Below are 20230 nucleotides of genomic sequence, written 5' to 3'. Positions count from 1 at the left end.
GTGCGGAGCGCAACAGTCAGCATGACGGGCTCGTACTCGCTGCAGTGCTTGGGGCTCCTACTTCTCGCAGCGATCCTTCTGCAAACCATCGCGGTCGCCGTCACGTTCATATACTTCAGCAACGTTTTGACAACGGTAAGGCGGAAAGCGCGGACGCGGAAAAAAAGTTCACTTCATGCAGGACGAAAAAGAATGTGCAGGCGACAGGACAAAACTAGAACTGATTGAACCATGGGGGGTGAGACAATTCCAGGTGGCTGAGGTAGCAAGCTTATCAAGTGTTTACTGCGGTTTGCTCGCAGGGATGGCACTGGTAATGTCTGAGTTTGAATGCACGCAACACTATTCGAGTCGGAGAAAGGGAAGAAACGTTTCGTGCAAGTCGCTCCGTTCTTCCTCAGTTCTCCTCAACTTTTCGTTCAACTGGATTTTAGCCAACGGGTCGCACAACGGAGCCTGGAGCGCAAGTTGAGCAACAGCAACGAATACGATTTAAGGCGGAACGAATTGATTTTTTTCCATAGATATTACTTTTAAACGGATCACTTTAGTTTGCTAATTCTTCTAAGTAAAAATATGGCAGCATTTTACAGTACTGATACAGTTTCATCTCTGTATAATTGGTACTTTGCTTTTATTTTCTCTATAATGACCCACACACTCCGGGGGAAGTTCGGGTAATTGCAGGTTAACATCGAAATGTTACCACATTTTTTTTTTACCATATTATTATCGTTTTTGTTCCAACTTGGAAAACGAATGAAACCAGAAATCTGTCAACATAGAAACTAAAATTCATCTGGGATTACAGTAGGTGCAGGCGAAGAATCCTGCTTGTGTAGCTCTAGGAAAAGGCGAAGGCATTGGAAGTAGCGGTGGTTGTGGAGTCATTTCTGTGCTCACAATTGTGTAGACAATGGTGAACAAAATGTTCTGTGTTTGACCACGAAAGGCTTGTTTGATGAACGTAAAGGATAGCCACTGCACCGAGAACGCAGTTAATCCAAAACAAGGATGTGATGTACATTTATCTCCACCTTTACATATTAGTACTAATTTTATAATTGGGTCAGTTACATCCAGAAAAAATATACATGTTCAATTGAACATGGATGCAAAGATGCATTCAAAGTGTATGATGTGTGCTTGCTTTGTCTGATGTGCACTTTACGTTTATGGGATGCCGTGTCCACATCCGTCTAACAAACTTATTTACTGTTCCACATTGCAGATGAGAGAAACGTTCTCCAAGAGCAGCATTTCTTGCCTGATGCGTGCCAATCTAAAAACCATTAAACATTTAGATTTGAATGCAGAGGAGGAAAAAGACGACCCCTGCTGGCAGGTCACGCGGCAGCTCCATTTCCTCATTGAGAAGGTATCGGCGGTGTTCCCTTACAGGAAACAGTTTTAATCAAGTGATGTTGATACAATGGAGTCTTTTATTTCTGGAATTCAGTGTCTCCAAGCTCTTTAGCAGAGGAATTTGCACACCTGGCAAGGTTGGACATGGCCGAACAAGTAGAAAATGCAGTTTTAATAAAAATGATCTGCCTGGAAATTTTAAGTTTTTACTCAGTTGTATTTGTCTTAACTTTTGAAAAATGTGAAACTTGCCAGCTTCACTGGATTCAACTAAAGTATGCCCTTTTTCTTCTCCACCCAGACCATGTCAAATTGCTATGAGAAGGAAATTTCCTCGGCGGTAAAAGGTAGGTCGGCAGTCTGATTGCGGGCTGCAGATTGACCGCCAACGCCACACACAGAGAGGGGATCCCATTGGCCCTGCCATTAACACCGCATCTCACCGCTGTCTTGCAGACGAAGTGTCGCGGGTTCTGCCGTCCGTGGCGACAGACGAACAGGACCCAACGCCACGCCCCGAGATCGCAGCTCATGTCACCGGCAAATTCAGCTCAGGGGCGGAGAGAGCAACAGAGGGTATGGTGTATTCACATTAGCAACACACACACAAGTGCGCTATAGCCCCACTGAGTAACAGGAGAGATTATTCTCTCTCCCTACCCTTAAACCTTGGCTTTGGATGGGCTTCTGCCAAGCCGCCATATTGGGGGGTGTCCCAAACCTTAGGGGGGTGAATTTCAGCAAAGGGAAGGAGGTTTGAGCGCTCTCTTTGAGCCAGGCATTTTGTAGACTTTGACGTGAGGACACTGTCTCACGGTTCTTGATGCAAAGTGGTATGTGGAGGCATTGGTTTCATGTAAGCTGAGACAGACCTCATCAAAGAAGGTTTCATGATGCCAGAGGCCATAGTTTGAGAGCATGCCCCAAAGTCGGGTGTTTTATTAAGAACTCCCTCACCCCGAAACATTCCTTCTTGAGAGGCCCTTGATGTGACATCAGCAACACAAAACGCTGATGGTCACTCCCAGCCATACGCCAGTTTGGGGCATAGCCGTATTTGAAATTGCTGAGTCCACAGTGTCAGGAAGTCACTATTTTCTATTCCCCTCAATGGGCCATGTACTGACCCACCGGCAGAGTATCGGAAAGCCCAGGAACACAGAGATGGACTCTGAGGTGTAACCTTGTCGGGGTCATCATCTCAAAGCTGTTCAGGAGAGCTTGTTGATAATATTTTGGTGAGCTGGCAGAAAAAGATCTATACTGTGGCAACTCCATGCTGTAACCTGTCAGTTCAGTTCAAAAAGAAAGTGCTACCTCCCTACTCTTGAATAACACTCTGTTCACCACATTTGCTCTTTCCTCTCACAGAACTTAATTTCTTTTAATGACCCGCACTGTGAAAAAATGCCTGTTATTTTATCGTGTCTCGGAGGAGGGCAGATGTGCGGACAGCCTAATCCCAGACCGCAAGTCTGAAATTCACCTCCTCCCGCTGCCAAACTCACAGGCCTGTGGGGCGAGGCCGCTCAGACCCGAACACCCCTGACCCTCTTTCACCTCACAGGTCCATCCAGCTGGAAGGTCCCGGGCCAGAAGATCCAGTCGTGGGAGTCGGAGAAAGGCCTCGCCTTCCTGCACAACGTCAAGATGAGCAACGGGGATCTGGTGGTGCCCCAGGCCGGCCTGTACTACATCTACTCCCAGACCTACTTCAGGCACGCCCTGCCTCTCGGTGACGAGGAAGAGGAGGAGGAGGAGGAGAGCGCGGTGACGGGCAAGCAGATGCTGCAGTACGTCTACAAGAAGGTGGGGTCGTACCCGGTCCCCATCCTTCTGATGAAGAACGCCCGTACCACCTGCTGGTCCCGCAGCGCCGAGTACGGCCTGTACTCCATCTACCAGGCCGGCGTCTTCCAGCTGGCCGCAGGGGACCGGGTCTTTGTGTCAGTCAGCAACGTCAGCACCGTGGACATGGAGGAGAAGTCCAGCTTCTTCGGCGCTTTCCTGGTCAGCTAGCGGGGTAGAGGAGAAGCGCGGGCGGTCAGCGCTTTTAGACCTGTGAGGTTGCACCCCCTTCTCTCTCTCTCTCTTTTTTTTTTTTAATGTTAAGAACCGCGACAGGCCTTGATCACAGGGGATTGAATCGGGGTGTCGCCGGGGGAGACGCTGGTTGGTTGGTCACGTCGGTCACGTTGGCCTCATCAACCAATGAGGTTTCTTGTTCGTTGGCGCGGTGGCTGTGCTTCCTCATGTCCGGCGGTCTTGAGGGGAGGCGTTGTGAGCGAGGCTGGTTCACCCCAGTCACGGCTGGTAATGGGAGGGGCTTCTCAGAACCCGAAGCAGTGGAAGGAATCTGATTGGCCGTGGAAGGCCCAGAGGTCCAATCCCAGCTCATGGCGGTTGGATGGGGGAGGAGCTAGAGAGAGAGCTTACAGAGGGACGTGGGGGGCCGTGGTAACGGAACGACAGAGGGACGGTTCTGTTGACCCCCAACAGGAAGGTGATGTGATGACACAGCAAAGAGCGCAGAGGCTGCATTCCGCCCATGCAGTTGGGACTGATTTCGAGAAAATGTGTGGAAGCAGTCCCGCTTTGTGTGTTCCAAGTCAAACATCCTGTGTTTTATTTGCGGCAACCGTGCACATGCATTCATGGAACGTTTTTCTTTCTTAATTAGTTTTAGGGTGTTTTTAGATTTAAGATGATCAAAGACAGTATTACCTTTAAGCTCATTTGATGAGTGATCTTATAAAAGTCTCTAAGTTCCATAAAACAAATTAAATTGTAAAAACTCATTTGTACTATGTGTGTATATATATATTTTTAAAACTTGTTGATGATAAGTGTTTTTTTTTTACCCTGCACACAAAAGTGCCTGAGCGTTACCTTGGAAAAAAAAAAAGATTAATGACTTCAGTCCTGAGCAAGGTAAACCTGCAAACCTTTGTTGTGTACTTTTGATAGTTATTCTTCTCACAGATGGAAAAATCCAGTATAAAAATGTCATCCGGGCACTGGTCTGAAGGCAGTGTGATGTCAGCGCTCGGGCACTGTGCACAGGTGGGGACAGGTAAGGAATATGGCAGAGACACTCGCTCTGTGCGATGCAGAACCAAAGGAGGCTCCGCTGTACGCACCACCTGCTTGCAGTATGCTGCACACTCGAGCCCAAATGTATATTTATTTGTAAATACATCGTAGATCACAAAAAAAATGTTTTGCCTATATTTTTTTATTGTCTTAAGTGAAATTGAGCCACTAGAACCGTTTTGGTTCGTCTGCTTTGCCTCTCGACCCCCGACTCGCACCACAACTAGGTTTGTAAGTAGGAGGTTGTAGGTTTGATCCCCACATGGGGTACCTCTCTTGTGTGTGCTTCAGTTAAATATTGAGGTGTGAGTGAGTGATATGGTAAATGTAAGCTGCATAAGTTGCCCTGGTGGTTAGTGGTGTCTGCAAAGCAAATGAGTGGTGTGAAAATGGAAAGAAGGGATTTAAAGGGATTTGTGATAGCAAGCAATTGGTGCTGCTGCTGTTTCATGTAGGGATAGAATTACACTGATGTCTCAGAGAGACAAACAAGTGACTGCCACATAAGTGCTATGTACATTATCTTATCGAAATCACTTTGGATATTGTACTATACCACATCTAAAATTGAGTGTGTTTCTTTGCGTGTATGTGTGTGTGCGTGTGTGTCTATTTGTGCATATGTATTTCACAATAAAGAATAATTCCATCAGCTCTGTCAGAAGTATTTGTAATTAATTTCAGCTTGGCTGTGGTATTGTTTTTTTCTACCTTTTTCATCCGTTATTTGGAATTGGAATTCCTTTATTTGGAACTTATTTGGAAATGCAGTTCTCTGATCCGCTTGCTCACCAACAGGGGCTGTTTTTCCACACTACCCACAGTGCACCAGGAGAGTGGAAGCTGATTGGATGATAGGCGCGTCTTCCTGATGCCGTTGGAAGCTTACAGGTGCCCGTCGGGTCTCTGCAAGAACACGGCATTCAGGGAACCCAGGCTGCTGTGACCTGCCTCACTACAGCGCAACCAGGTCAACTCTGCTCCACCACTACAGACAGAGAAGGACGGTTGAATCCAGTTCTGCGCTGTAGCCAGCTCAGCCACATGGAAGCCCTGAAAGTGTTCCTAAAAACAGGGACAGACTGCCAGACGAGACGTGGCTGATTAGGAGACTCTTCCTCCATCTTCCATTCGCTCTGCAGTCGGGCCATGTGCTTCAGTCATGTGGCGGTGACTGTGCTGCCAAACCGCTCTCTGTACAGCAGCTACACAATCACCACGTGGATCTTTTTCCCCCTTCATTGCTCTGGTCATAATGATGACATGTCATGTTATGAACAGTATTCATGCAAGTGCAGCGGTTGTTGAAAAATGTGACCTCCCTTCTAGGGTTCGAGTCATGAAGACACCAGTGGTCGGAGAGAAAGATAAAAGATCTTTTTTTATAGGGCTGCTTGATCTTATTTACAAATCAGGGCTTGTAACTGAAAGGTTGCTGGTTCAAATCCCCACTGGGGCATTGCTGTTGTACCCTTGGGCAAGGTAGTTATGCCCCACAATTGCCTTAAGGAAATATCCATGTATATGAAAATATATAGGGAAAAAATGTAATTCACTGTAGACAGGAGTGTCTGCTAAATGACAATGTAATGAAGTGAAAGGAAATGCTTATTGGTCACGAGGACCGTGTTTTTCTGTTGAGCGGCTTTGAGGTGCTTCATTGCCAAGTTTCACATGGTTCCTGTGAGTGAGACCACACGCGGGGGTGGGAGGTGGGGACCGGGGTTGCAAGAACTGAGGTCAGCAGATTGCGCATACCAGACCGCTCCCTCCTTCCCTCCGCCCCTCGGCAGCACTGATCTCTGATCAGCCGGGAGACCGTCCAAGGCCGCCGGCGGGGCCAGGGGATCTCCCGAGCTTGAGCTCTGCAGGGAAGCCAGTGTCGAACCTGGGGTCTCTCAGCCCCGACCCCTGGGGCCCACCCTGTGCTCTGGCCTTCATTCCAGCTGATTTCCAGCACTCCCAGCCAGATTCAATAGAGTTACAGCTCTGATAGAGTTCGAATTGTACCTTAACAGGAATGAGCGGTGAAATTTGCACCACAGAGAACTGCGAATAACATTTGAGCTAATCTGTCTTGTATCACCGTGACGCATTATGTTTTAAGATGTTTGGCTGAAGTAATAATAAGTGGCTATGAATTTACATGAAGGTTGTAGGCCTACACGCAATCGTGCATTAAATATTTTAAAATAGCCAAATGTTTCTTCCCACAAATGCAGTACCACGCCATCCAGGGAAGGTTTACTGTTGTTTGCTAAATTTGCGTCACAGTAACTGTCTGGCAATTTCAAATTTTCACATAGGCACATACTACACAGTACACATCATGTTGCTATCCTGATAAGAACAGAACAGAGGTAAATTCGTTTAAAATGCATTTACGCCGTCTATCGGTAAAAGAAAGACACTGTTTTTACCCTAAAAGGAGCCACTCCCCCGGTCAGTCAGGGTAAGCGAAGGACATTAACCGATTCGTATGCCTTCTTTGTCCTGGTTTATAACTCGCAGCCAGCATCACGCAGCCTACTCTGGTAAATAGCCTACGGGTTGTTGTGTCATCAAAATGACTGTACAATACAGAATCCTACGTAATAATCCGGTGGAATGCACGTCACGTTACCAAAGAAATCTCTGTTGATTTGGAATATATTTTCACCTTTGTTGTCATTGTAGGGCTTTCGGACTGATGGCGATACGGACTCCGTCCGTAAGGTTTATCATTGTTTTATTGTTGAGATGCGTCTTTGACCGTAGCGCACGAAGCTTCGCAGAAATTTGTGCGACAAATGCGTTAAAGCTATGCGAGAACGGCAAAACCGGAGACAAAAGGGCCCGCTTTAACCCGCTTTAACTCCTTCATTTCGTTTACCGTTCAAATTTTAATGTCGAAATGTAGCCTACATGTTGCAGCAGGGAAATTGTAAGTAAGTACCGGTTGTTTGGTTCGGCTACTTCATAACCTGAAGTCACTTTCATTTTCATTACAAATATTATTATTGAAAGCTTCGGAGCGTGAATGAGCTGTGTTTGTACGTAGTCCGCTTTCTACCACCGTTAAATCTCGTCTACCCTCTTGTGGCGTTTGACTGCAACTGACTACAACATTCGCCAAATGCTCTCACCATAAACAATTTATCCTATTATATAACTATTTGCCACACGTCGATAAAACATTGCAATTTCAACATATCTGTCACACAGTGTTGCAGTTAATTTCCCAAACGTTCTAGTAACGACGTTTTATTGGGTAATATACCTGGGCGTAAGATGTATTAACACAATTCAAGGCATCGCGGACATTCTCCTTGACCAAAAATTATGGGAGACAAAGGAAAGTTAACGGAAAACTGTAGCCTATGTAACGACACAGGAGGGGTTACGGATGAGAATAACGTGAACAGGTAAACGTGGGTGTTGGGGTGCGTGGAAGAAAAAGCAGATCGGCTTCTATGTGATAAAGAGCATTTCGCTGGTCTACGCAGTCCTCACACTAGCAGTCTTTAAAGCGGTTCATCAGTCATCCCGGCCAGAAATGAATTCATGACGTAATAAATCCCAATGCCGTTGGAACATTGCTTCAAACAAATGACGTGGATATAACACACATCACTGGTGCGTTTAAAATATAGCTGCCATGCATGAACAGTGCTGACAAAATATCACCACTGAAAATAAGACATTCATAAAATTCCTTTATTCATCGTGGTCTCCCTCACGTCACTTCCTGCTGTAAAGTATAAACCGTGGTTCTTCTGTGGGCATTAGTTAGCATGCGCAGCCAGAGACGTTTCATATATTCACCAATCAGCACGATGACGATGGGCTTCACGTTGAAAGCACCGTCTCAGCTGTTTTTGAAGGTACACGTTGCCTGATCCAGGACCAGCCTCCCCAACCACAACTCTAACCTTAACCAATGTGAGTTGAACAGCAGAGGTGACCCTGCATCAGCACTGGAAATTTCTGCGGGAAATATGACGTGCTGCCTTGGCCGCGATATGGACAACAGCACAGGTTATAAGGACCAGATGATCGGCTCGGCGCGCAAACATCGAAGAGTCTGTCTCTGCCACTGCTGAATCCACACGTGTTCTGATTTGCTGGTTGATGATGAGCCCTTCATGAAGTTTAAACCACGCCCCTTCAAGTATGTTCATCGTCAGCCAACCAATCACAACACTTGTGCCACCAACAATACCAGAGACACGCATTGATCTGACAATCCGTCCCGGCTGTAGCAATACTGTTATCATTTAGAGCAATCATGAGTGCCACGCTGCTGGTGTGCATACATTATTGCTTGAATTTGGATCTTGGAAATGGCGCCAACAGTTTGATAAATAATGTGGGCTTTTGTAGAATAAAGTGTAGATATAATGTTCAGACATATTATCATCACGCACTCACCTCATCCGGACAAAGACGGAACCCGCTGCTTCATACAGTTACAACATAGCAATAGAAAACTATCATTTATTGATCATTGCATTACATGTTTGAAATCGTGGCAGTGAATATACCAGCAAGAACAGGGAGCTTATTCTTCAATAACTTCAACTGTCAACATCAAAACTTTAAATCAGGTCTCACAACCTCAGTGCCCGCCCAGACCCCCCGCCCCCCTAAAAAAAGATGAAAACAAAATCGTCCTGTTTTCTAGTGCCACTCACTACTGTGTTACCTGGACTACACTGTATGGAACTGTTCAGATATTCTGTCAGTTAACCAGAGCCCTAGTAACAGCGTCCCCAGCATTTTGGTGCAACGCTGTAACGGGTGAAATGTTTACCGCCGCTGACTCTCCGTCACAGCCATACCAATTTTCTAATAATAGCACAGTGAGGCAGTACACAAGAGCCTTTTTAGTCACCAAATCCGTGTTAGCCATTTGGATTTGTTTTGGATTTTTTTCTTAAAGTTTCTTTTTGGTCAACATACAGGAACCACAATACAAATGAAAAACATTCAATAATAATAATAATAATAATAATAAAAACATGTTTACAAATTAAAAGTCACTGAGGTATTTGTGGGGTAGAACGTAAAAGGTGCTTTCAGTACAAAAGAAAGCTACATGGTATTTTTCACCGTTTTCTTCATATCAAAATTCCGTTTTTTTGCTCACCACAAAACTCCTTACATATCAAAAAAGATCAAAAACGTAGCCTGGACAATTATTTTTCTTTCCTATGGCTTCAAAAAACGTAACCACATTCATTGGAAATGCTACCAGTGGAGTCTTTCCATGTGACCGCGACAGCGCCGGACACAGGAGACCAAGCTCGGAGCTGGGCAGTCATGGCCAGCCCAGGTCCGGCTGTCGTCGCGGTCCGAGAAGACGCCTCGGCTGAAACTAACGATCGCAACGTTCATTTATTTCTGTACACGGGCTGCCTTCCTGTCGTGAGCGCATGCTGTGTGCCTAATCAAACGGGTGAACGTTACATCCGTTACTGACTACAAAAACGCGTCCCAAATTTGCTTAAATACAGTATCCCCATTCTGGCCCTGGGGACCGGTAACAACGGATACAGGATTGGAACTATTAAAATTTGATAATAAAATCTTAAAAAGGTTATTAATAATGTGTAATCTGCTCCTTTGTAAGGACCCATTCGTAGGACCTTATCTGTCAGACACTGTCGAGGAACGCTTCCCCGCGTCCGTACGCATCGAGACGCCGATACCCCGGCGATTTCAGTCCAGCTCGGTTTCTGCTGAATCACGTGCATTAATAATTTTTACTCCATGTGAAGAGTATGAGACAGAGACACATGGGAAACCTTTAGTTTCACTGTGCTGTTTGAACACAAACACACGCGCGCACACACGCACACACACACAGCCATGGAGGGGGTCAGTTTAATGGTCTGCGGTGATGTTGCCGTGGTTACCAAGTCGGTTCAGTTGTTATATGGCCTATTAATCACGTTAAGTGCTTAATCCCCGAGTCCTTGCCAAAACGAAGAGCAGATAAGGCCAATGAACACCTTCCTAATTACGCGGCAGACTATTTCTGTGCATTATGGGCTGGCATATCAGAGTGGCTCTGACTGGATAGTGCTTTGGGGAGGCCCCCCCAACTGCTGTGTGCTTTCTAGTACATAAAACACATCTGCTCCACTCAGGAGGACAAAACGGGTAACAAAAGAAGAATAAAATCAACAATGGTAGCAAGATTTTCGTTTTCATTTTTGTGGAAATATGTTACATTTATATTACAGGTTTTTAAATGCCCCAAGGGAAAAAAATACATTATTTTTTTCTGAGACAGCAGAAACTAGCACAAACAGGACAGCAACATAATTTAGACAGAAACCGTAGGTACTGCATCTCTTCTCGTTGCATCTGTAGAAATGGTATCCTGGTGACGTCCTACACTGACAGTACTCTATGTTAGATGACATCCAATAAATACTGCAAATGTTGTTAATGTAACTTATAAAATATATCATAAAATGTATCTTTAAATGGAATTTGATAAGTCTGTGTACAAAAAAAGATTATAAATACAACCAGTCTCTACTGACATTGCAGGTACCATTTCTCGAACATGTCTTGTCTCTTTTTGTGTGTGTAACCTGAACCGTTCATTCGATTCTGCACATTGCATGACCCACAATAACGAGGTCAAGTTTCTCTTGCCAAAGATCGTGAAGTATAAATCACTTGTAATAATAATAAAAAAAAAACAAAACAAAAACTTAACTTACAGCAACATCCCCCCCTCCCCTTTTCAAACCCTCAGCAGTGTGTAAGACAAAATGCACCATACAAGTGATTCATAGGCAAGAGCTTTGGCAATTTACTTATTTACTACTAATCTTAACTGAAACAGAACCACAGTAGCTGCCATATTGTAGACTCCTCCTCCTCCTGCTTGGCCCCGCCCCCTCCCTCTCCCATTCCCGCCTCACAAAAAATAAAATTAAAAAAAAAAAAAAAAAAAAAAACGTTTAGGTAGGTGGCGGGAAAAGGGGAGGGGACAGCGCGTTCCACGGAGCTCAGCAGTCGAACCTCATGTCGAGGGTGTCGTCGAAGCTCTTGTCGTCGTGGGGGCTGGCGGCGAGGAAGGAGGCGACGGGGGAGGCCGCCGTGACGTTGAGGACCCCGGCGCTGGTGCCGGCGCTCCGCACAGCGATGCTGGTGACGTTGATGCCAAGGGTGAGCCGCGTCTGCTCCAGGGCCTTCTCGGGCACGGCGAAGGCCTCCAGCTTCTTCTCGCCGTTGGCCATGTAGGAGTTCTGGCAGCCCCGGCAGATGCAGTCCAGGCAGGCCTTGCGGTTGGAGTAGCACGGGCACCGCTGGCCTCGGCACGTAAGAACACTTGGGTTTTGGGTGGCCCGCCCGCACTTGCAGCCCTTCTTCTCCTGCGGCTTCTTGTACACCACTTTCGTGGGGCTGCCCGGCGTCAGGCTGTTGTTGGGGGTCCGCTCTTTCGTCCTGTCCTTGGTCTTGGGGGCCCCCGGCTTGGCCTTGCTGTAGGCCTTCTTGGCCCCGTGGTCGGGGGCCTTCTTAATGCTCTTGCTGGACACCAGCAGGGTTTTGCCGACCTTGGGGGGCCCCCCGTTGGGGACGGTTGCCGCGGGCTGCGGCGGCGCCGCAGGCTCCTGCTGGACCGCCACGGGTGCCGCGGCGACGGGCGGGCCCTGGATGATGCAGGCAATGGGCAGGGGCTGGATCTTCTCGCTGTCGCTCTCCGACCGCGAGCGCTTCCTGTTGGGCCGCACCGCCCTGGGCGTGGCCGCGGCGGCGCAGGGGGGCCGTGGGGGAGGGCAGGGGGAAAACGCCCCAGAGGCCAGGGGCAGGGAGGGCTGTCCGCGGGGCTCGGGGTAGGGCCCATTCAGGGCCCCCGACGTCTGCAAGGCGGGCGGGAGGCCGTCGGGCCGGTCCTTGGGGGCGGGGTCGGGGTCGGGGTCGGGTTCGAGGGTCCGCAGCACCTCCTCCACGCTCAGCAGCAAGGGGTCGGCGCTGTGCTTCATGTCCTCGCCGAAGCTGCATATGTGGATGCCGTCCGGGCAAAGGTCGCCCGCCGCCACCGCCTCACACACGGGCATGGCGCCCGCAAAGCCCTCCGCCTTTAGCCCCTCCGCCCCCCCGCACACGTCGATGGCCACCGACCCCGCCCCCGGCGACGGCAGGCTGGCGGTCAGCTCCTCCACCGTGGTTAGCCCATTACAGTCGTGCAGGCCGTTGATGCCTGGCGGGGTGAGGGGGGCATCAGGCAGCTCCGGGGGCGCCTCCAGAGGGGGGGCCTCCAGGGGAGGGGCTTCCAAGGGAGGGGCCTCCAGAGGGGGGGCTTCCAAGGGAGGGGCTTCCAGGGGGGCAGCTTCTAGAGGGGGGGCATCTAGGGGTGGAGCCTCCAAGGGAGGGGCCTCCAGGGGGGCCACCTCCAGGGGGGCGACGCTAGGTTCCTCTGACGTGGAGGGCGCAGGGGAATGTGAAAGATTAAGCGACAGGGAGACGTGGGACTCCTCGGCGCCCCCCTCAGTCAAAGACAAGCCCTCTTTGAGCATCGCCAGAACGTCGGGGGAGCCGCCGACGGCGCTGGCGATGTGCTGGGCCAGCGGGGACTCGGAGATGTACTCGCACAGCTTCCGGTAGCACTCCACCAGAATGCACAGCTGCCTGTTCTCCGCAAACTGCTCGTAGTCCTTACACCAGCTGCACGACGGCTTCATCATCATCTTCTTTCCCTTGCAGGCTTTACAAACATAGTGCTGACAAGAGGAGTTGGTGGGAGCGATTGGGTCCTGCAGCAGATTGCCTACAAATAGCAGCCAAAAAAAAAAAAAAAAAAAACAAGAGTCAAATGTCATTCTGCCAAAGCTTCTATTAATAATTTGCACTGGCGATGTAAAAATAGAATTCTGAACAACATGGGTGATGCGTTAATGAGCGTAGTGGGTGCATTTTTAATCTAGAGATGCTGAATAATGCAGACTCTTCACTCGCTACACACACCGGAGGGACATCGACATAATTAGCTTACCTTAAACCCGAAGAGAGGCTTACAGAACAAATAATTTCTACCCAGACAGTCAAGAATCTTACGCGTCCGACTAACATGTGTATCTTTATTAATGTAATCCATATGGCTCACACGACCAGAGAAAAGCGGAGCTAACGCCCAGCGAAGCGCCGCTGCGCCCGCGGCTGCTGTCAGGCTTCCTTAGCAACGCCGGTCGCTACAGCCGGGAGAGCGCGGTCCCGTGACTCGGGTTTCCTTGGAGATCCTGACCTAAAAAAACCCGCTTTCGCACAGCCCCCGAGGCGTCCGCAGCTATCGCTCATGAATTGGTGGCATTCTATCAGACGGCCGTGTAAATCTATGCTTAACTCAATTCCAACAGTATTGAAAATATTCGAAACCATCTGTACGTGACTTAAATGTGTTTATAAAAACTCCTGCACGCCAGCTATGAATGTACACGGCAAACACATTCACACAACATGTATATTTAAGTACAGTCAGTCAGCACCGCATAATACCAAACAGCACAGAATAACAAGCAAAAACCAGTTACAGTAACTTTCTTTGCTATAGATAGCTATCGACGATGCACAGCTAGCAACCAATGTTATTAAGACCGCTCTAGCCCCTTCGAGCTACATCTGTCCCTGCTGACATCAAAATCCTTTATAATATTCTACAGTGAATGCATCTGTCCAAGCCAGTAGCCATCGGGGGAAGAGTTCAAATCAAATTTTAAAGACCCCTTAACGCCACGAGATAAACAGAATTCTGAGGCATGGGATTCGTACAATCACGTGCCCGTCTCCTCCTCCCTGCACAACCCTTTTTCTCGAGACAAAATTGGCAGCTGGCTCGTGACGTTTACAGTATAAAAACCACACACCGACACACAGACATGCATACACACACACGTAGGGAAGCAACCGCGCGCATTCACGCTACACTGTAAGGACAAACTACACACTCAAAAGCAACCTCATCCGCGCGAAAAACACAGGATGCAAACGCTGTTCGTGGAGAATTCAAACACAATGCATGCAGCTAGTACGGCAATGGAAGTGGCTAACATCAATATACCTACTGACCGAGCTTGTTAGTTAGCTAAACTTTAACAAAAGGCAGTCTGTAAGGTTTCACGAACACCAACAGTACACATGCTAGCTAACCAGCCACATGCATCCACTCATGAATGTACGATGCAATAAAAACCCCTATCAATATTTTAATGGTCAGGGCGATATCACGTCGTAATCGACTGCGTTATTTAACTCGCTGAAATCATTCACAGTAAAATTTACAAAACTTCATACCCGGGCAGGAAATCTTAATTATGTTGGGCATGGGCAGAATGTAACACAGATTACTGTCAGCAGCTGCCCAAGTAATGTTATCTGAACAAAATGATGCGCTACAGCTCCTCAGATAGATGGCTAACCAGCTCCGTAGCTGTTTCGGACCATCGGTTTTTAATTTTCTGTTATCTTTTTCCAAATGAGAGTGGCGACATTATTGATGACACTTCAAACCCACCCATACTTTGCTTTGTTTTGATCTGTTTTCCCCAACACAGACGAATTTGCATGCAATCGCATTCTTAACCCAGCCAGCAAATCACAGCAAGAAACTCGAGGACGTAAGAAACGGCACACAGAACCACCAGGACACGATATTTGAAGGGGAAAAAACTCTCACCACAAACGAGACATGAAAGGGACTGCCTGAAGAAGGGCAATAGCTTATAGAGCTCGGCAAAGGACTGTGGGTCCCGGGCATCACACTGCAGCACCGATCGACACGCTGACACGTAGAGAGCGGTGGCATTCACCGGGTTCATCTCAGCAGCTTCGCGCCGGATAGGTCCAGTTCTGGAGAAATTGCACGGCACGCCACCGATCCGCCGCTCGAAACCGGGAGACGCTTCCCTTAATGCAACCAAGCGGCGACGGCGCGGTGGAGCTGGTTCGGTACTCCGTTGACCCTGGTCTCCGAGAGGGGCGAGGGGCATGCGGCTCTTGCAGCGAGCATGGATGTACAAAATTTAAGCGCGACAGCGTCAGTTCTGGAGATGTAAAAAAAAGCTAGCTATCTAAAGCTAGACGTTTCGTTGCTGTATCCCCCACTTTAAGGGACAAAGCAGCCAGACACCTGAACTCCGGCTGTCAATACACACACATAAGCAGTCTGTATTTAGGAGCAAAGGGCAAAACAGTGTATCATCATTAGCTGAGCTAACGCTTTCCCCTCTTCCATGGTACGAAATATGCCCAAATCGTCGTCATCATCGTCGAATAAACGTCCGTAACTTGATTCCGATTTCAATTATGACAATAAACAAACAAAACGAGCAAAGCTATATCCAAAAATGATTTTTCCCCCTCAAAATAGCTCACTTGTCTTCCATATCAGCCGCGCCAGTTGCTCCTATTTTGAGCTATTATTCAACAACAAACGCTGGTGGCGCTCTATCACTGTCGGGCTGAAGCTGGCTTCCAATTACTATCTAGCTGGTTGTACCAGAATTCAAACCAAGCCCTTAGATCCCAGTCCTTCTCCTTTTCTCGCTCCTCTTTGTATTCAAGATTTGTTTCAGGAGCAATAACAGTTCTTCCTCCCCCGGACACTGCTCCGATCCAAAGCATTAAGGGGCTTCGCAAAAAAATAATAAGCGAGCGCAAAAAAATGTTTATTGTCCGCCGTTTCTCATGGCGGTGTCGTTGCAAAAACAAAACAGGCCGCTCCACACAATCTCCTCCTATTTGCTCTCAGTAGCTCGCTAGCTAGCTAGCTTACTGACTGAGCGCACACAAAACAGGAAATCGAAGCAAAGGCTTTCTGAATCGGTTGACTGATTAATAAAGCAAACGTTGCTGGACGTTTACCGCGACCGCGAGTCTGCAGCGGCGGCTCCAGGATTTCAGAAACAAAAATAGGCCGCTTTTTTTCTTTTCTTTGGAATTATCCCTCCATTTCTCCTCCTATCCGATAGGTGTCGAGTAGCCAGCAGGATAGGGCGACGTCGCTTCGGTCCTCGAAGTCGATTCCAACGAGCGTCCGTTTTAGTAAAATTTTTTAAAAATTATTTTGGTGCGATATTAATAATTATTTATAATTCAGCTATAGCTTTGCTATGGAGGCTTCTCCCCTCCTTTTTTCTCTCCGCATAAGAATGAGGAGGGGGGCGCTGCGGTTCACTTCTCGCGAGAATACACATCAAAAGCCCCGCGAGACTTTGGGTCCTTTGATTGCATAAGGTTTTCTTACTCCCAGTGTATACAATATAGTAGGGGAAGGGACCGAGTAACGGTAGCTAGCTAGCCATCTTTTTGGATGACATGGGAGATGTGTCTGGGTACATTGTTTATTATTTTGAAGTCTAGCCAGCAATCTCCACGCAGCGTGAGGGTTGCGAATGCAAAAGCTGGTGCAGTGCACCTTAACTTAAATGTGTAAGATAGCTAACTTAGTTGTTGTTGCTAGCTGAATATTTAGCTAATTTGACACACCGTTAACTGGCTATACCTACCCATAGCTTGCACAAATTTGGGTGATCTACCTAAATACGTTACAAGTCATTTGTAAATTCTCATACTGATCTTGCTGAACTCGTAATGCTACATGGGTGGCTTTGCAGCTATAGCTTGCTTTACAAGTAGCTAACGGTAGGTAGCTACACATTCTCGGATCTGCAGCTGTCGCAAAATTAGAATACTTGTAGGTGTAGGTGTTTCAAATGTGACATTACAACTAAGTATCAAGTCAACTATCTTGCTAGTCAGCAAGATAATTTTTGGCACCTTTTCCCCAAAACTATGCCTGCGACACAACATTACGTTTACGACAATTTAACGATTCAGTGCATTATAAAAGTGGGCGTGTTGTGGGTGTTGGTGGAAGTGACCACTCACGCAGAACCAAAACACACAGGTTTCCTCTGATTCGACAGCACGAAGCTGATGCTGAGTGTTCAGCTCCCAAAACACACCGATGCTAGTGTTGAAGTGGCATTCACACAGCCCAAAAACCTCCACCCAAAACGATTCCGTCTAGCGACTGATTTAGCACTCACAGTTCACAGTCCTTTCTGACTGCACGTCTGCCGCTCTTCCTGCAAAGCTTGAACATGAAATTTGTTTTATAGGCAATATACAGTATGTAGGCGATGACTGGCCTTCCAAAAGATGGATTTCAACAACTGACACAAACTGTTCGTTGGCTACAGTATCACAGACATAGTGGCAATAGCAGGACCTTGCGTCTGTTCAAAGTCTGTGTAGCAGACACACCGGCGTGGTGTAAAGTTACGTACTCAGATATAAAAAAAAAGTTCTCATAGACGGTGTCGGTACTGTATGTCATATCCAGTCGTATTTGTCTGAATGATGATGAAACAAAAGCACCGCACGAGTTGATGTACCATCATATTCTTGATTTTAAAGGACATATATGAAGAAACATCTCAGAGTTTCCAACGCGGTCCAACATCAGTCCAGCTGGGCTGTTATGTTAAGCACTCCTGTGTAGTACCGCGTCATTATCATATATTAGTCACGCACAGGTGATAGGGGAGTGGGAAAACATTTATATTTATATCTGTTCATTTGGCAGACGCTTTTATCCAAAGCGACTTACAAGTGAGGCAGAGAACAACACAAGCAAAAGCCATACAAGGAGCCACAATGTTAGAGGTGCTGCACGGCAAAGTTTCACTAGTTGGCCAGACAAGGTACAAGCTAGCTGGTAGAGACACAAGCACATTTAACTGTTAAATTTGAAGTTGTTTTTTTTTTTTTTTGCTTTAGGTGGTAGTGATTCAGGTGAGTGCGGAAGAGCTGTGTCTTGAGATGTTTCTTAAAAACTTTTGTTCTTTAGCAGACCCTCTTATCCAGAGATACATACAGTTTTATCCATTTATACATCTGGATATTTACTGAGGGAATTGTGGATTAAGTACAGTACCTTGCCCAAGGATATAGCAGAATTTCCCCAATAAAATCAGCAACCTTTTGGTTACAAGCCCTGCTCCTAACCACTACACATCAAACGATTAATCAGAGTGATTAGAACCATTTGACAGTTTTTTTTTTTTTTTAAAACCCTCATTCTTTTTTTCCCTAGTGGTGTCACATTGTGACCTACATTTTACGTGCTGCCCCATAATGCACCAGGGCATCGTCTGAGCTCCCTGCTTGGGCAGCGAACAAGCAGAGACATTATAATTCGCACGCTCTGTTAGAAATGGCAGTTAGAAGGGCGATTGGTCTCTTCATGTGACAGGATCTGACTGAGGTCACAATGCAGTAAAGCAGTTTTTTTAAATGAGGAGCTGCAGCCCAGTTTGGAGCCACAGGCTTGAGTTTCCTCCCCCTGTGCAGATCACAGACCAGATGGTGATGCTGGGGGCACTGGTCATGTGCCTCAACGATTTGGGTGGTGCCCACATTCATTAGAGCGTGGAGTGTGTTTCAGGATACACTGGCATTTTCCTGATGAGATCTTCAGGGTGCAGTCAGAATCACGCTCGGTCTTCTACCCTGTTTCGGAGGAGTTTGTAAACTCAGTAAGCAGGGTGGTAAGTGCTCATACTGATGCGTCCTGTGGGACTGATTCGTATTCACAGTGTCAGTAAAACAGCTCTACCCACCTCCTGTTAAACAGTGAACTGTAGCCCTCAACTCCCTGTAAAGCAATGCACTGTAGCCATATTACATTAAAAACAGTGTACTGTGGGGTAGATCAGTCATTAAGGTGCTCTTCTTAAGTCTGTGGTCTGGGTTCGATCCCAGGTGTGTCAGCCAACAATTCCCAGGAGTGGCCACAAATTAATACTGCTACCACTTGAAAAGCCTCCCAAACTGCCTTTGTCTATGTCCTGACCTAGCATGTATATGATGTGAGTCGTGGTAGTGGTGAGCAAAAGAAAGAAAAAAAAAAAACAAAAAAGGCACGAGGCAGACTCTTAACCTCTGGCAGTGTAACTCACCCAGTCCTGCCAAATTGTGCTTCCCAGAAGGCCGAGCCCACGTCATCCTTGCAGAGGTTTTCCTCATTCATCTCTAGGTTGTATTTTTCGTGTTTTATTATTTTACTGAAATACGGTAGGATGGTGCAAACCCTAGCCCCATGATCCTTGATAGTGAATGTGGCACAGTGGATGAGTGGCCTAAAATGGCGCCAGAGTCCAGAAAAACAGTAACACTACAAAAACTGGGCCCTCAAAACCCCTCCTCCTCAAGCGCCCTGAAAGCCATATTGGGCTCTCTTTATTTCCATACAATGATCAGTCATATTTTCCACAAATCAAACCGTTCATCTTCTCATCAGGCCAAAACTGTGACCGTTAACATTCACTCCTCCCCCATGCCTGAGGTGTATCCTATTTATAGCGCCACCTGGGAGGGGCCTGCCTCTGTCGTGCAATGATGTGTGCAGCCGTGCCAAAAGAAAAAAAAACAAAAAACAAACCCATCCAAAATATGTGTGTGTGTGTGTGTGTGTGTGTGTGTGTGAGAGAGACAGAGAGAACCCTGTGTAACCCTGATCCTAACAGAGTCCGCAACAGCAGAACAAAGTGGCTTCACTCCACTGGGGATAGGAACGGGTTGCACATCTCACCCCTCTCAGGCACCCTGTGATTCGCCAGGCCACGTGTGATGGGTGTGTCTGCGCTGCGTTTGTGTATTAGATGTTACAAGGTCAGCGAGCCAGCGGGTTTCAAACCGGGGTTCTCACTGCTCATTGCCAACCCCTTACAACCAGCATCGTTGCCAGTTGAGCTAAACGCAAATTGCCCCT

At 47.3% G+C, this 20230-nt stretch overlaps 2 protein-coding genes across 2 annotated transcripts; one reads left to right on the top strand and one right to left on the bottom strand.

The window, feature by feature from the left end:
• LOC118773451 (tumor necrosis factor ligand superfamily member 10-like) lies at nt 1-3998 on the top strand. The gene is made up of 5 exons (XM_036522386.1): nt 1-135; nt 1232-1378; nt 1667-1712; nt 1822-1941; nt 2933-3998. The coding sequence occupies exons 1-5, from the start codon at nt 22-24 to the stop codon at nt 3382-3384; spliced, it is 879 nt and encodes a 292-aa protein (XP_036378279.1). The 5' UTR covers nt 1-21; the 3' UTR covers nt 3385-3998.
• A 7417-nt stretch (nt 3999-11415) lies between these two features.
• On the bottom strand, nt 11416-16592 carry LOC118772811 (E3 ubiquitin-protein ligase MSL2-like). Its single transcript, XM_036521433.1, has 3 exons — nt 15131-16592; nt 12867-13228; nt 11416-12716 (listed from the first exon to the last, which is right to left on the bottom strand). The coding sequence occupies exons 1-3, from the start codon at nt 15441-15443 to the stop codon at nt 11466-11468; spliced, it is 1926 nt and encodes a 641-aa protein (XP_036377326.1). The 5' UTR covers nt 15444-16592; the 3' UTR covers nt 11416-11465.
• Nucleotides 16593-20230: the final 3638 nt, after the last annotated feature.

This window comes from Megalops cyprinoides, chromosome 2 (assembly GCF_013368585.1).
Source record: "Megalops cyprinoides isolate fMegCyp1 chromosome 2, fMegCyp1.pri, whole genome shotgun sequence".
NCBI lineage: Eukaryota > Metazoa > Chordata > Actinopteri > Elopiformes > Megalopidae > Megalops > Megalops cyprinoides.
This window is presented reverse-complemented; position numbering and strand designations above follow the sequence as displayed.

Excerpts from the sequence above, each read along its gene's own strand:
- LOC118773451 (XM_036522386.1), top strand. The coding sequence starts at position 22 with ATGACGGGCTCGTACTCGCTGCAGTGCTTGGGGCTCCTACTTCTCGCA. Across the intron at positions 136-1,231 it reads TCAGCAACGTTTTGACAACG|ATGAGAGAAACGTTCTCCAA; the intron begins GTAAGGCGGAAA and ends TCCACATTGCAG. Across the intron at positions 1,942-2,932 it reads GGCGGAGAGAGCAACAGAGG|GTCCATCCAGCTGGAAGGTC; the intron begins GTATGGTGTATT and ends TTCACCTCACAG.
- LOC118772811 (XM_036521433.1), bottom strand. The coding sequence starts at position 15,443 with ATGCCCCTCGCCCCTCTCGGAGACCAGGGTCAACGGAGTACCGAACCA. Across the intron at positions 13,229-15,130 it reads CCTTTCATGTCTCGTTTGTG|GCAATCTGCTGCAGGACCCA; the intron begins GTGAGAGTTTTT and ends TGCTATTTGTAG. Across the intron at positions 12,717-12,866 it reads CCACGTCAGAGGAACCTAGC|GCCCCCCCTCTGGAGGCGCC; the intron begins GTCGCCCCCCTG and ends CCTCCCCTGGAG.